Source organism: Zophobas morio, unplaced genomic scaffold, assembly GCF_036711695.1.
Source record: "Zophobas morio isolate AGI-343-1 ecotype UQ-CSIRO unplaced genomic scaffold, CSIRO_AGI_Zmor_V1 ptg000078l, whole genome shotgun sequence".
Taxonomy (NCBI): domain Eukaryota; kingdom Metazoa; phylum Arthropoda; class Insecta; order Coleoptera; family Tenebrionidae; genus Zophobas; species Zophobas morio.
Window position 1 is genome coordinate 462,623 of NW_026972183.1, and position 16,275 is coordinate 478,897.

At 33.4% G+C, this 16,275-nt stretch overlaps 2 protein-coding genes and 1 long non-coding RNA gene across 5 annotated transcripts; 1 reads left to right on the forward strand and 2 right to left on the reverse strand.

Moving 5' to 3' along the window:
- Nucleotides 1-2,758, forward strand: LOC135143944 (uncharacterized). Of its 2 annotated transcripts, XM_064075843.1 has the most exons (6): nucleotides 1-585; nucleotides 645-695; nucleotides 1,607-1,699; nucleotides 2,119-2,205; nucleotides 2,258-2,458; nucleotides 2,515-2,758. In XM_064075843.1, the coding sequence occupies exons 1-6, from the start codon at nucleotides 120-122 to the stop codon at nucleotides 2,712-2,714; spliced, it is 1,098 nt and encodes a 365-aa protein (XP_063931913.1). In that variant the 5' UTR covers nucleotides 1-119; the 3' UTR covers nucleotides 2,715-2,758. The 2 variants fall into 2 exon arrangements, with proteins under 2 accessions (XP_063931913.1, XP_063931915.1); XM_064075845.1 differs by lacking the exon at nucleotides 1,607-1,699.
- Nucleotides 2,759-5,673: 2,915 nt separating this feature from the next.
- On the reverse strand, nucleotides 5,674-13,554 carry LOC135143948 (uncharacterized). 2 transcript variants are annotated; one of them, XM_064075849.1, is made up of 6 exons: nucleotides 12,271-13,554; nucleotides 12,164-12,214; nucleotides 6,732-6,824; nucleotides 6,227-6,313; nucleotides 5,974-6,174; nucleotides 5,674-5,917 (listed from the first exon to the last, which is right to left on the reverse strand). In XM_064075849.1, the coding sequence occupies exons 1-6, from the start codon at nucleotides 12,734-12,736 to the stop codon at nucleotides 5,718-5,720; spliced, it is 1,098 nt and encodes a 365-aa protein (XP_063931919.1). In that variant the 5' UTR covers nucleotides 12,737-13,554; the 3' UTR covers nucleotides 5,674-5,717. The 2 variants fall into 2 exon arrangements, with proteins under 2 accessions (XP_063931919.1, XP_063931920.1); XM_064075850.1 differs by lacking the exon at nucleotides 6,732-6,824.
- A 63-nt stretch (nucleotides 13,555-13,617) lies between these two features.
- Nucleotides 13,618-16,057, reverse strand: LOC135143951 (uncharacterized). The gene is made up of 3 exons (XR_010282954.1): nucleotides 15,981-16,057; nucleotides 13,864-14,028; nucleotides 13,618-13,812 (listed from the first exon to the last, which is right to left on the reverse strand). It is a non-coding gene; the product is annotated as an uncharacterized LOC135143951 (long non-coding RNA).
- Between the last annotated feature and the right edge of the window lie 218 nt (nucleotides 16,058-16,275).

Sequence of the window (16,275 nt, forward strand, 5' to 3'; positions counted from 1 at the left end):
CAAAGAATACTTGTGGAGGATTTTCGAAATATACAGACTTTGCGTGATACAGTACTCCCAGAACTGCTCAACAATTTAGGTGACAATAGAATAAAGAAGTTGATTGCACATACAAATTAATGATCAGAGGAAAACTTCACAGAACGGTGGCAGTTATAATTCCCCATTATATAAAGAAATATTTAACATTTATTAATGACTATAGAAGTCAGGCTGGAGTATCGGACGATAACCCTTATATCTTTGGCTTGCCGGGGAAAATGGTAGGACAGCGATACAGAACTTTAGAAACGTGTCGAATAATTAGAAAGTATACAGCTATGGCAAAATTACAAAATCCATGTTCTATAAGAACAACCCTTCTACGAAAACAGTTTGCAACAAAGACCTCAACAATGAACCTTCAGGATCATCAAAAAGAAACCGTCGTTAATTTTATGGGTCATCAACGAAATATACACGACGAGTATTACAGGCAGCAGATAGTTGTAGGTGATTTAATGATAAAGAAAATCTTAGATCAAGAAAGCCAAATGACCATGGACGAAATTTGTGAAAGAAATGAAGACAAAACTATTGATCCAGGTATTTTTGGAAAAGAAATAGGCATTTTGTTATAACACTTATGTTTTTTTTTTTTTTAGATATAGAACGACCTCTTGTCACAAATTGTTCTGTTAGGACTTGCACTGAAGGTAATCACTTAATACTAAATTCACAAAATATTGCTAAGTTTTTTAATAAAGAACTTAGGAGAGAACTTTTTAATTCCTGAGCATACTCACGGTACCGGCATCATATGTCTACCAGTGTCTAATACATACAAAAAAATGTTTAGACAACTATACAAAAATTAGTGATAGACATCTATATAACACTCGGAGTGGTAATGGTATATACCTCATTATCTCAGAATATATAAAAGCCGTAATTCAATTAATTACTACGGCCCTAAATACTTTAACAGCTTACCTTGCAATATCGCAGCACTTCCGGAGCCACAGTTTAGGAACACTGTGAGACAAAAATTGTTAGAATCTCCACTTTACGACCTAAATATGAGATCTATAAGCCAGGTTTTTAATTAATTCTACTGATGTACAATATACTAAGGTGTAATTGTTTTGTATACGATATATGTGTATTTATGTTCTTTTATTTTGACCTTACTTAATGTCTGTGTACATTTTTAAAGTATAATAAATATTATTTTATTATTATTATTAATATTATTACAAGTATAGACTCAATATTTCGACGTTCGCAAGATTTTAGAGAATTTGGTTACAAACAATTTTGTGTTTTTTTTTCTAAAAATTTGGGTTTCTAAGGTTAAAAAACAATGCGGATCCAGAAAGTATACATTTAGGAGTATGTTACTTTATAAAATTTGAATAACACCTACTATACACAGTTTTAAGGGTGACCTCATCACATTGTTGGTGGCGATAATTAGATTGGTTGGCATTCCAGCATGTTTCGGAGATCATCTGTTATAATAAAAGTCGATACAGTCATGAAACGTTGAGAACACATTAAAGTAGCCATTCGCCCCATGACATGAATGATTGCGATGATTGACAAATTTTAAATTATATATTTTTAGTTGGGAATTTAACTCCTCCGCCAAGTACCAGTCAGGAACCAGTTTTTACGACTCCAAAAAGTAAAATAAAAGTTGTTAGAAAATTTAATTATTGTAAGTATTAGTTTCATACTAAATTGAAAAGTCTTTTCTGCAGACACTTAACGAATATTGGCACCAGAAAGCGTTATGTAACAATTTTTATAACATTATAAACTTTATAATTTAACGTTTCATACGAATATATGTATTTAAACCTTTTAAAAACATTATGATGGTTCAGAAAATATTAAACAATTGATTTTACCAGGATTTTAGTTATTCCGTAAAAGGACATTGACAACATATATTCCGTAATAAATCCGATTCACTTGTAGAAATTAACTTTTAAAATTTTAGTTTCTGTATTCCTAACAGATTGCAATAATTATTCACGTAATTTTTTAAGAAAAAAAATTTGTTAAATCATAGTTCCGCTAGTTTAGGCTAATAAGACTAATAAGCTGCCTATATTTTGAATCTTAACATTTTAGCTCCATCATCCGAACCATACAGCGGTGGAAGTAGTGATGAGTGGGACCCCGGAAATGTTTCCCACATTCAAAAAACCCTTGGTCCAAGTAAGTATACAGTAATACTTATATCCTAAAAATCAGAAACTTTAATTTCTAGTGACTACAAAACGCCGTGTGTGGTTGACACCAAAAAAGTCGACAGCAAAAGTTCTGTTTAAAAACTGCATAGAAAAATTAACAGTACCTAGTCTGGCAGAATGTTCAGAAGCTATTGCTCACTCAAAAACTCTGCAAACCCGAACGGCGCAGCAAGTAAGGCAGTGGGTGCAACACTATATTAAAACCAATTACTTGAAATGTAGGTATAATGATTTTATTTATTAAAACATTTCAAATCTGAGGAAAAAATTCTAGGTGATACTGCAAAAATTCGACGTCCCTGGAGTACACCAGAAAAGCAGCTTGTTCGTAAAGCTTTTGGCACCTACATTGCGGAAAAATTGTATCCATCAGGATTTGAAATAAGCGAATTAATTAAAAAACATCCCATCCTCAGAAGGCGCTCCACAGCTTCTATAAAAAGTTTTCTGCAACATGAAAGATCAAAAATGTAATCATTGTGTTTGCTTTTATATGTACCCGTAATAAATAATTATAAATAAAGATAATAACCCAATTCAAATTCTGTTTTATGTTTTATTAGAAATAAAGTGAAAATAATGTCTTTAATTTGAAACTAAATTTTCTTAAAGTGCTATATTAGAATGCTGTACCACGAAGTACATACATAAATGAATTTAATCCCATTTCCCCCTAAGTTAGGCACCCAGTAAAACACGATCATAGCGAATTTCCGGTGCATACAGTTTGGCTTCACGTAAGAGTGCACATAATACTTGAGGTCAAACTGTTTGTTAGACATACATATATGTATGCACGGTATGTTGTTACCTCCGAAGTATATACTAATAGTACGTTGTCACCTCATCTACAACGTTCTGACCTCCGGTTTCGGAGGTAGAAACGTTTTGCCTTGTAAATAATTTATTAATCATCCAGGGGGCGCTAGGAGCTTGATTTTCAATTTTCGTCTGGAGGTCATAACGTGCATCCCATAGTCGCAACTTTTTATTTTAGTTTAGCTGTAGACCGTTGGCGCTGGCGTCGCTTACCTTTATACACTGCTAGTATGTTGTTACCTCCGGCATATAAACTGTACGTTCTGACCTCTGAAACTTGGCAACGTCGCCGTCATACATATATCCAACGCATGGTAGAAGGAAACATGGTATACGCATACGTATCGACTGTTACGTCCAATGGCATCAAATTAGCGGCAAATTTAAAATACATTAATTTGCAATCACCCCGAAGGCTAGACAACGTGTTGGAAAACTGTAGCCGGCAGTTTCGATCTTGTTTGATATCATCAGTACAGCACATTCCATCGAGTTGTCTAGCATTCATTGTGCTTAAGATTTTAAACTTGCTAATTTCACACCACTTTTTTTGTTAATCTTTATGCTCTTTGCCTAATAATTGGAGTTTTCACTCTGTTGAGGCATTGTATCAGTAATAATAAGATTAGCAACCAGCTAAACAGCTTTAAATTGAAAATTTTATTTGTGATTATACAGTTATTGCAGTCGTATGTAATATGGGATCGCAAAATTTAGGTTTTTGTGTAACCACTAACCAACATTAGTGTAGAGTGCACATGTTTCTCCAAAATGTTGACCAGTACCAATTTACTGTTACTTTATTTGTCGAAATTACTGTTGGTTCTGAAAAGAGCCGATTTGATGCTTATCGCTGTGCCGCGCTAGGGTCTATCTGAGCCGTACTGCTCCCTTTTGTAGAATATATACCACCCAAAATGTGCAAATGTGTTCTTATTTGTAATCCATCATTGCACTCACATTTTTTAGATTTTCTAAAGCAGGGGACTCAAAAAATTAATGAATGGGTCAATTTATTTTGTTGATTAAATTAGGAACGCCTCACTCCATTTTCCCAGAAAATTTTGGGAATACAATACTGTTATTTTTAGTATTATACTGCATCAATCCAAGTTGATATACGTGTATTTGCAAAAATGTTGATGACGTCATCACAAAACGTTGCTTTTAGCAATAGTAGTAACTTAAATTCGAATTTGAAGACGATTTTGAGACGATTCAAACACCATTTGTGATAGAATGTTTAATGAAACACAGGTTTAACACATAGGACTTTTATAAACAACTAATGACGTAAGTCAAAGAATTCGAGGATACCGAAATTTTAAATACAATAATCAGGGCTAATTGAGGAAATCGAGCTTGGAATGTCCTACATAAAAAAAGAAGAAGAAAAAAGAAGGGCTCGGACTGTGTCCAGAATGGAGGGCCAGATCTCGAAAATCTTGTGTTGTTACTATAAACTAGCATCAAATCGGCTCTTTTCAGAACCAACAGTAATTTCGACAAATAAAGTAACAGTAAATTGGTACTGGTCAACATTTTGGAGAAACATGTGCACTCTACACTAATGTTGGTTAGTGGTTACACAAAAACCTAAATTTTGCGATCCCATATTACATACGACTGCAATAACTGTATAATCACAAATAAAATTTTCAATTTAAAGCTGTTTAGCTGGTTGCTAATCTTATTATTACTGATACAATGCCTCAACAGAGTGAAAACTCCAATTATTAGGCAAGGAGCATAAAGATTAACAAAAAAAGTGGTGTGAAATTAGCAAGTTTAAAATCTTAAGCACAATGAATGCTAGACAACTCGATGGAATGTGCTGTACTGATGATATCAAACAAGATCGAAACTGCCGGCTACAGTTTTCCAACACGTTGTCTAGACTTCGGGGTGATTGCAAATTAATGTATTTTAAATTTGCCGCTAATTTGATGCCATTGGACGTAACAGTCGATACGTATGCGTATACCATGTTTCCTTCTACCATGCGTTGGATATATGTATGACGGCGACGTTGCCAAGTTTCAGAGGTCAGAACGTACAGTTTATATGCCGGAGGTAACAACATACTAGCAGTGTATAAAGGTAAGCGACGCCAGCGCCAACGGTCTACAGCTAAACTAAAATAAAAAGTTGCGACTATGGGATGCACGTTATGACCTCCAGACGAAAATTGAAAATCAAGCTCCTAGCGCCCCCTGGATGATTAATAAATTATTTACAAGGCAAAACGTTTCTACCTCCGAAACCGGAGGTCAGAACGTTGTAGATGAGGTGACAACGTACTATTAGTATATACTTCGGAGGTAACAACATACCGTGCATACATATATGTATGTCTAACAAACAGTTTGACCTCAAGTATTATGTGCACTCTTACGTGAAGCCAAACTGTATGCACCGGAAATTCGCTATGATCGTGTTTTACTGGGTGCCTAACTTAGGGGGAAATGGGATTAAATTCATTTATGTATGTACTTCGTGGTACAGCATTCTAATATAGCACTTTAAGAAAATTTAGTTTCAAATTAAAGACATTATTTTCACTTTATTTCTAATAAAACATAAAACAGAATTTGAATTAGGTTATTATCTTTATTTATAATTATTTATTACGGGTACATATAAAAGCAAACACAATGATTACATTTTTGATCTTTCATGTTGCAGAAAACTTTTTATAGAAGCTGTGGAGCGCCTTCTGAGGATGGGATGTTTTTTAATTAATTCGCTTATTTCAAATCCTGATGGATACAATTTTTCCGCAATGTAGGTGCCAAAAGCTTTACGAACAAGCTGCTTTTCTGGTGTACTCCAGGGACGTCGAATTTTTGCAGTATCACCTAGAATTTTTTCCTCAGATTTGAAATGTTTTAATAAATAAAATCATTAGACCTACATTTCAAGTAATTGGTTTTAATATAGTGTTGCACCCACTGCCTTACTTGCTGCGCCGTTCGGGTTTGCAGAGTTTTTGAGTGAGCAATAGCTTCTGAACATTCTGCCAGACTAGGTACTGTTAATTTTTCTATGCAGTTTTTAAACAGAACTTTTGCTGTCGACTTTTTTGGTGTCAACCACACACGGCGTTTTGTAGTCACTAGAAATTAAAGTTTCTGATTTTTAGGATATAAGTATTACTGTATACTTACTTGGACCAAGGGTTTTTTGAATGTGGGAAACATTTCCGGGGTCCCACTCATCACTACTTCCACCGCTGTATGGTTCGGATGATGGAGCTAAAATGTTAAGATTCAAAATATAGGCAGCTTATTAGTCTTATTAGCCTAAACTAGCGGAACTATGATTTTACAAATTTTTTTCTTAAAAAATTACGTGAATAATTATTGCAATCTGTTAGGAATACAGAAACTAAAATTTTAAAAGTTAATTTCTACAAGTGAATCGGATTTATTACGGAATATATGTTGTCAATGTCCTTTTACGGAATAACTAAAATCCTGGTAAAATCAATTGTTTAATATTTTCTGAACCATCATAATGTTTTTAAAAGGTTTAAATACATATATTCGTATGAAACGTTAAATTATAAAGTTTATAATGTTATAAAAATTGTTACATAACGCTTTCTGGTGCCAATATTCGTTAAGTGTCTGCAGAAAAGACTTTTCAATTTAGTATGAAACTAATACTTACAATAATTAAATTTTCTAACAACTTTTATTTTACTTTTTGGAGTCGTAAAAACTGGTTCCTGACTGGTACTTGGCGGAGGAGTTAAATTCCCAACTAAAAATATATAATTTAAAATTTGTCAATCATCGCAATCATTCATGTCATGGGGCGAATGGCTACTTTAATGTGTTCTCAACGTTTCATGACTGTATCGACTTTTATTATAACAGATGATCTCCGAAACATGCTGGTATGCCAACCAATGTAATTATCGCCACCAACAATGTGATGAGGTCACCCTTAAAACTGTGTATAGTAGGTGTTATTCAAATTTTATAAAGTAACATACTCCTAAATGTATACTTTCTGGATCCGCATTGTTTTTTAACCTTAGAAACCCAAATTTTTAGAAAAAAAAAAACACAAAATTGTTTGTAACCAAATTCTCTAAAATCTTGCGAACGTCGAAATATTGAGTCTATACTTGTAATAATATTAATAATAATAATAAAATAATATTTATTATACTTTAAAAATGTACACAGACATTAAGTAAGGTCAAAATAAAAGAACATAAATACACATATATCGTATACAAAACAATTACACCTTAGTATATTGTACATCAGTAGAATTAATTAAAAACCTGGCTTATAGATCTCATATTTAGGTCGTAAAGTGGAGATTCTAACAATTTTTGTCTCACAGTGTTCCTAAACTGTGGCTCCGGAAGTGCTGCGATATTGCAAGGTAAGCTGTTAAAGTATTTAGGGCCGTAGTAATTAATTGAATTACGGCTTTTATATATTCTGAGATAATGAGGTATATACCATTACCACTCCGAGTGTTATATAGATGTCTATCACTAATTTTTGTATAGTTGTCTAAACATTTTTTTGTATGTATTAGACACTGGTAGACATATGATGCCGGTACCGTGAGTATGTTTAGTTCAGGAAAAAAATGTCTCACATCCGCTTGATAGTTCAAGTTCAGTATTATTCTGACCGCTTTTCTTTGTAACTTAAATATTCTACAAAGATGCGCTGTGTGTCCCCATGCTAGGATGGCATAAGCATAGTGACTTTCGAAAAGGCTATAGTAAACTAATTTAGTAATAGTTATTGGGACTTGTCTGCCGATCTTGCGTAGTAAATATATTGTTTTATTGAGCTTACGGCAAACAGCATCAACGTGAGCGTCCCAGGATAACTTTGAATCCACTATTACTCCAAGGAATTTTATATTTTCAAGATTCTCTGAAGTTATTGTTTTTGTTGAGAAGATCATTGAGGCCGTTTTGTCTTTGTTTAAGAAGAGACCGTTTTTCAGAAACCAATCCGCCACCTTTGTTTGTGCTGAGTTAAGCCTGTCTACTAGTTTATTTGGTTCGTCATCTTTTAATAGCAGAGTTGTATCATCCGCGTATAGGATCATTTTAACATCTACATCTGCCGGTAAATTATTTACGTATATTAGGAAAAGTAAGGGTCCCAAAATGGAGCCTTGAGGCACGCCGTATGCGATCTTGCAAGGAGTAGATGTGGCGGAATTATATACTGTGACTTGATAACGATCTAATAGATAACTTTCTAGTAGTGTGAGAGATTGATCCGTAATTCCAATTTCTATTAATTTGCTGAGCAGTAAATTATGGTCCACATAATCGAATGCCCTAGACAAATCCCAAAACGCGACCCCAATATACATTTTTTCTTCAAATCCTTCAGATATATACGTTATCAATTCCTGAATCGCCAAAGTTGTCGATCTCTTAGCCCTAAACCCAAATTGTGAAGAACATAACAAATCCTTGCTATAGGCAAATTCCGTTAGTTGTTTGTGTAAAAGTTTTTCTACAATTTTTGATAATGTTAGGATTATTGAAATTGGGCGGTAATTACTGTAGCTGTACCCACTGTTTTTTTTTATGAACTGGGAGTAGTTTGGAATATTTTAAACATTGTGGAAAAAATGCATGCTTTATACTCAGATTTATTAGTTTTGTCAACGGCGAAATTATTAAGTTTATTATATATTTAACCATGATAATGTCAAGTTCATCCAAGTCCCTACTATTTTTGTTTTTTATTTTAGTTACTGCATCTCTAAGTTCATTAAAACTTATTTCTTTAAAAGTGAACTTTGTAGGGCAATGTTTATTTGTTTGTGTGTCAGCTAGGTCCGCGAGAATTTCCGGGTCATTCGCCATTTTTACTTTTAAGTCATGAACAACATTAACAAAGTGGCTATTAAAATCCTCCGCATTGAGTACCTCAGAACAATTATTATTTTTATTACTATTTCTGCTGGTATTACTTATTTTCCACGCGTCCCCAGGTAAGTTGGGCGAGCTTTTGAGTACGTGTTCTATATTTTTCTTTTTGAGGTAGTTTACTTTGTCCAGAGACTTTAAATACATAGACTGGCTGTTAGTAACATTTCTAATGCATTTTGGTGAAGCCACGGCGCATGGTAGTATGGACGCCATTGCTATAACTTTTATGTCAAATTCAGTAGTCTCTAGCACAGAACGTTTCTAGACCTCGAAATAAAAGTGGTTGTGTGTCGGGACTTACGAGATTGTTTGTAAATATGGCCATTAAAAATGATTTGGTAACTAAAATGTTTGCCTTAACTTTGCAAAGTAGGACCATACATTTTTTTTCTACATAATGAACATTTGTTTAGTATGGATTAGTTGGACGTAAATAATTCTTATTTTAATTTATTGCTTAAATTAATTTTGAGAAATTATTTGACTCTCGGAATAGGTTATGAGTGCCGCTTAAGTACTGAGCGTGAAAAAGCTATCTCTTTAAGACAAAAATTCACGAAATTAATTTTGTTTCAAGGACATTAATATTTTTAAAGGAATTTACATATACATAATAGATATTATTATGCTAAATAAATAATTACAATTTGTTGTCTTTTTTATTTAACATTTTAAATTGCATTTTGTGACCGGAAAATTCAAATTTCGCGCACTTACGGTTATAAGCAATATGGCGGTCGAAGAACTTCACGTTTTTCCTGACACAGCCAGTCTATGTATTAAAGTCTCTGACTTTGTCATTAAGAAGTTTCTTGTACTCTTTGCATGCAATTTTAAAATATTCATTCCCCGGGAAATGTGATTTTAAACTATGAAATAATTCTACATACTCCTTTAACTGTAATACTTCTGTGTTTTTTTTTAGGAATGCGGTACTAGCAGACTTCTCCTTTTTGAAAGTCTTTAGTGGGAATGATTTTTTTGCTGCATTTGATAGTGAAGTTACAAATTGTAGCCATTTTTGTTCTAGACTGAGGCTGACATCCTCAACAAAGAACCAGTTAATTTCAGATACATAGTTATAGAACATATATAATCCGTGTTTTGTAAAAGGTCTGCACGATATTTTACTCCCACAATTTGTTTCGGACTTTGGAACGCTCACGTCGATACTGATGGCATCATGATCTGATAGTCTAGTCTCAATAATTTTAGTTCTGTATGGTGTATTTATATTAGTTATAATGTTGTCAATGCAGTTTAGCTTTCTCGTGTTTTCCTTAACTAGAACTCTCATTTGGTAACTGTGAATAAGATCTAGGAAAGTCATTACCTTATGATCTGGTGAATTAAACGTAATATTAAAATCGCCTATTATTATTGCGTCCTTATCGCCCAACTTTAAAAGAAGGTTGTTAAATAAGTATAAAAATTCTTCAAAATTACATTTTGTCGGTCGGTAAATGGTAATGATATAAACCCCCTTGCCGACTAAGTATATTCCGGCTGCTTCCAAAACTCTTTCTTTACAAACCGATGTTAAATTTACAACCGAGTATCTTATGCTAGTATTTACCAATATCGCGCATCCTCCATATCCGTTGCTACGGCAAAAACTACCAGCGACCTTATATTTGAGTATTGTTAGAATCTCCATTTGCTCCATCTTCAGCCAGTGTTCGCTAAAACAGATAATGTCAAAAGGGTTGTCTAGAAAAAATAATTCTATTGCGTTAATTTAACATCTCAATGACTGAATGTTAATGTAGAAAATATTCAACCAATTGTCAGTTGTTAAACGTTCCTGGGACAATTTGCTACGTTTCCTCTCACTTGTTATCGAGGTCATTTGTGGTGCTGCGGTGGCTTCCTTGGGTGAAAATATCTTGATATTAAAACTCCGCTTGGCCAATATTCCGGTTTGTTAATTTTTTCGAGGTTTTCAAAATTAATGGTTACTTTGAATCTGGCGTGGTTTTCTTCGTGTTTGTTTTCAAGTAGTTCACAGATCATTTCCGGGAAGTCGTTCACGTATCTTGGGTCTGATGTTTAGCGTCCTTTTTTGTGTTGTTTAAGGTCGATTTTGGCAATTTCGAGTTTGTTTTGATTGTAGTGTCGCTTCTCGTTTTTATGTGTTCAATCGTGTCGACCATAGCTGCTGTCTCTCTTGATGGTTCGCCTTCAGCGCTGTTGGCGATATCGTTATCAGGTTTCTTACCGACCTTCTTGTCGGTGTTTTCAGGGTTTTTATAGTGTAGTAGGTCAATGTGACTCTTCATTAATTTGATAACACCTCTTAATTCGAGGATTAACTCATCTTTCTGTTTCAAAATGTAATGGAAAAGTTTATAATCTAGTACTTTGTCATCTGCGTCCAGGAAAATGTCACTTTTGAATTCCATATCCTCGGAATCTTCGGAGGTTTCACGGCAAACAGCGGTGTTACATATCCAGTTCTTCTTCTTATGGAAACCTCGTAGATTCACATTAACGCAGCGGGGGTGGAGCTTTTGGTACACACAGAGCACGTAATTAAGGCCTTAGTGTCGTCTTCGGCCGAATCGCAGACAGCACATATAACACGTGCGTTCTTGTCAGATATCACTATTACACTTGTAAGTAGTTTACCAAGGAATTCATAATTTTTACAAGAGCCTGTGAAAGTATAGATTCATAATATTTTGCATGTTTGAGATAGGATTTATTTGTCAAAATTATGAAAGTACGTCATCAATTCTTTGAAAGGGGATAAGCAGATACATTTTGATTAACAACTTATCTTGGCTATGATAATTTTACAATCTTTGCAAGATTTCAGAAGTATTAGGAATTGCAGCTTTAAAGTTATATTGTTACACAATAGTGATTTTTTCCCAAAAATGTGAATGTCTTCAAATTGTTGGTGGGAATAAAAGAATAAAGTTTGGTTGCTAAAATATCATCTACACAACAATCTTTCTGGTAGTTTTGGAGATCACTTACCTAATAAAGTCGCTGATAGACAGCCAGAAACGAGCCAGAAACTTTTTCGTCTTGAACAAAAATAAAACATCGAGAAAATAAAATCAGCCATCAGAATGAACCCCAGCGTATGCTCAGGAATTAAAAAGTTCTCTCCTAAGTTCTTTATTAAAAAACTTAGCAATATTTTGTGAATTTAGTATTAAGTGATTACCTTCAGTGCAAGTCCTAACAGAACAATTTGTGACAAGAGGTCGTTCTATATCTAAAAAAAAAAACATAAGTGTTATAACAAAATGCCTATTTCTTTTCCAAAAATACCTGGATCAATAGTTTTGTCTTCATTTCTTTCACAAATTTCGTCCATGGTCATTTGGCTTTCTTGATCTAAGATTTTCTTTATCATTAAATCACCTACAACTATCTGCTGCCTGTAATACTCGTCGTGTATATTTCGTTGATGACCCATAAAATTAACGACGGTTTCTTTTTGATAATCCTGAAGGTTCATTGTTGAGGTCTTTGTTGCAAACTGTTTTCGTAGAAGGGTTGTTCTTATAGAACATGGATTTTGTAATTTTGCCATTGCTGTATACTTTCTAATTATTCGACACGTTTCTAAAGTTCTGTATCGCTGTTCTACCATTTTCCCCGGCAAGCCAAAGATATAAGGGTTATCGTCCGATACTCCAGCCTGACTTCTATAGTCATTAATAAATGTTAAATATTTCTTTATATAATGGGGAATTATAACTGCCACCGTTCTGTGAAGTTTTCCTCTGATCATTAATTTGTATGTGCAATCAACTTCTTTATTCTATTGTCACCTAAATTGTTGAGCAGTTCTGGGAGTACTGTATCACGCAAAGTCTGTATATTTCGAAAATCCTCCACAAGTATTCTTTGGGCTTCACCAGCTCGTTTTCTATTATAAACACTGATATACATCAGTGTGAGTTCCGCTAAAGTCTTCCAGTGTGTAAAAGAAAATTCTTCAGTCATGAGTCTTGTAAGTTTTTGCTGCATTTTTTAAAATGTAAATTTTAAAATTTTCAACATTTTTTGTCGTTGGAATGATACTTCTTTTCGTCATCATTTTTTTTCTTTTCATTTCACACAGATCTCTATGGGCTGGTTTATTTATTTTACCAGGAACTTCTGTTTTCAGGAGTTTAAAAAATCTTTTAACAGCTTGTTCGTTTCCATCGTCTCCTCCTCGAATATAATGACTTTGCAAAATATTACAACAAATTTTTAGATAATGTGTTATGGTCAATGCGGATGTTGATTTACTGTACACTGATGAATTATTATCAATTTCTCCCATCTGTTTTACTGCTTCAAGTGCCAAATCAAAATGTTGAGGGTAGAACAACTTATGAAATTCGTCAATGCTATTATCAATTTTTTTCACAGTTAAAAAATATGTCGCTAGAAACCTCAATTTGTTCCGTATCATATACTCCTGGTGTTCTCTATATTTGGGGACTAAATAATTGCCAATCAAAATTAACAGCATATCTTTTTTGACAGTATCCAATATTATATTCTGTTTCATTGGCGGCAAAATTTTCTCTTTTAGTTGCAAACATGCCGCCGGATGAATTTTACTAACCACGGCACGAGCAGCTCTTAAAACAGATCTACTAGCATTTTCATCTTTCAGATCTTTGCAGCAGTAGGCATAATGACGAGATAGTGTTATCTGTGAATAAAACCCTTTGCAATTAGGGCATGGTAAAGAGTCTCGTGAACCTTTTTGCACTCGTCTGATAAGAATGGGATTCTCTTTATTGCTCTTGTTGTAATTATAATTGCCACTTTTTCGTAGATTTGCTATAATTTCACAACGTTCAGGACTACCTGCAATTTAAACTTACTTAATTACACATTCCAACTAACTTGATAACTAACCTTTATTGAAACTTAAGAATTTTCTTGCTTCTGCCTCTTCTGAGTGACAAATTTCAAAATGACGTGCTAAATTAGTTTTGAGAGTTTTGCAAAAAATGCAAAACTTCTGCTTGCACGAATAGCGTGAGTTTGTTCCATAATTTTTTGTTGCTAGACGTTCGGATACTGAAATAAAACAATAATGACAAACATATTTTACATTGTATTATTTAGTGCATTAATTGCCTCCATTGATCGACTTGTTACTTTGAACTTTTCTCGACGTTTCATGACACCTGAGTACGAGTGGTCCACGTTTCCGTCTGCCTGTCTGTCTTCTATGAAGAGTTTTATGAGATAGATAATGTCCGAAACTACTAGACCGATTGTTGTCAAATTTTGTATGTTTGTTAAAAATATCACGTTTAACATAATATTCTTAGCACATAGTTAATTTATGATGTAGAGGGTACAGCGCTAACCAAAATTTGTCTAATCATCTCCACCAACAATAGGATTACGTCATCTTTAAAATTTATAAAATAACATACTCCTCCACAAACAAAATCTTATAACATTTTGTAATTGAACTTTGAAACTGCAAAACCGTACGATCTAAAATGTTACAAACGTATTACGTTTATCGGAAGCAATATAAATCGGTAATCAATATTAAACTTATCCATTTACCCCCTCCCAAAAAATTGATGACATTTCAAAATTTTGTCAAATAAATCTTATCTAAAATGCGCAATATCCTATGCCTCTATTTTTGTGATTTAGCAATGCATTAATAGTTTTTAGAATTACTTATAAACGCTGGCTTAAAAAAATTTATAAATGAGGGAATTTATTTTATTGATCACAGTAAGAACGACTCACTTTATGTTCTCGAAAATTTGAGTATACAGCACCGTTATTATTAATATTAGATTGCACCTATTCAAATTGATATACGTATGTTTCCTAAAACGTTGATGACGTTATCACAAACATTTTGTGATGGACAAACTCACTTAAAACACACGCACAATATGCTCCTTTACCTGTACTGTAACAGTTCACACATATTTTTGATTTAATTTATAGCGGTTATCATAAAGAAATAAAATTTGCAAATTAAATTTTGAAGAAGCCGTATTTGTTCGACAGTACTTCACGGGCGAGTGAAGTTGTGGCAAAATAATCTTCGACCGTTGGTAAAGGGCTTTATTTTATTTGGAATCACAGAGAATGAAATAGTAAAGAATAATTTTTACAACGCGAAGATTATCTCCATTCCAAATGACTGCGCACACAATTAAACATATTATACACTAAGATCGTTGAAGTGTTAGAATTAGGGGTACAAATATTTTTAATAAGCAAAATTGAGCACAAAACATTAGTATGTACTACTTTTCAAAAGAAAATTTGTTAGTGTTTTTTTTATACTAATTTTTATAAATAATTCTGTGTTGCCACTTTCATTAACTAATGAAATGTTTTCAGTCAAACATCGCTTTTGTTTAAAAGTGATGATAACCTGTTTAAAAAAACTACCCTTGTGTAATGTATAGAAAATTGTAGACATATTATATTAAAATTTCATAAAAATAAGCCTGTTAACAATGGAGGTATTCCATTGTGTAAATGTTATTTCAAGCCATTTATAGAGCAAGAATTCAGTATAAAGAATTTAAAAACAAGATGATTACATTCACTTTGAGCCTGTGTGCTAGATAGATATTCCACATTATTTGTTCTATTGCTTGAAATATCAGCATGCCCTACTTAAATTAAAAGAGTAATTTTTACATAAAGACACATTATTTCTAAAAATTGCATATTTTTAAAATTACACACCCACATTATACATTAAATACCTAATACGATTACGCTATGTCTACGTGGCAAGCATGTGGATTCAAAAATAAAGTCAAAAATGCGAAAAATAATTTCAACGTGTACCTATAATATGGCTCGACGAGTCTAATAAAAATCGACGAAGACGACAGACAGACGGAAACGTGGGACCTTTTTTATGCCTCAGAGGTCATGAAACGTCGAGAAAACATAAAAGCAGTCATTTGTCAAATGGACCCTATTTCATTACTTCACTAGTTCAGGCTGGAGAAATAAAATTATTTCGTTCTTACCAATTAGTAGTTTTTTTTCTTTATTTAGTTGTTGTTTCAAGTCTTCTAAGGCTTCAAAGTTTCCTGAAAGATAAAAAAAAACAAAAATTATATTTACTTTGTCCTTATAAAGATATATGTACTTGGTGCATTTCATTTGTAACCAAATAATATTTTATGATTTTTAACAACCCCGTAAATGTGGTCGGCTTCTGTGGATACTTGTCACATCTGTTCTGGGTAATTTTAAAAATTGGCCCACAGAGAGGGTTCAGATTTAAGAGTGTTTCAATCTCTGGATATTTAAAAAATAAAG

Bases quoted from the DNA above. Each gene is read 5' to 3' on its own strand.
- LOC135143944 (XM_064075843.1), top strand. From the start codon at position 120: ATGATCAGAGGAAAACTTCACAGAACGGTGGCAGTTATAATTCCCCAT. The intron at 696-1,606 runs GTAATCACTTAA...ATATATTTTTAG, and splicing joins TGTTAGGACTTGCACTGAAG to TTGGGAATTTAACTCCTCCG. The intron at 2,206-2,257 runs GTAAGTATACAG...TTTAATTTCTAG, and splicing joins TCAAAAAACCCTTGGTCCAA to TGACTACAAAACGCCGTGTG.
- LOC135143948 (XM_064075849.1), bottom strand. From the start codon at position 12,736: ATGATCAGAGGAAAACTTCACAGAACGGTGGCAGTTATAATTCCCCAT. The intron at 12,215-12,270 runs GTATTTTTGGAA...TTTTTTTTTTAG, and splicing joins AGACAAAACTATTGATCCAG to ATATAGAACGACCTCTTGTC. The intron at 6,825-12,163 runs GTAATCACTTAA...ATATATTTTTAG, and splicing joins TGTTAGGACTTGCACTGAAG to TTGGGAATTTAACTCCTCCG.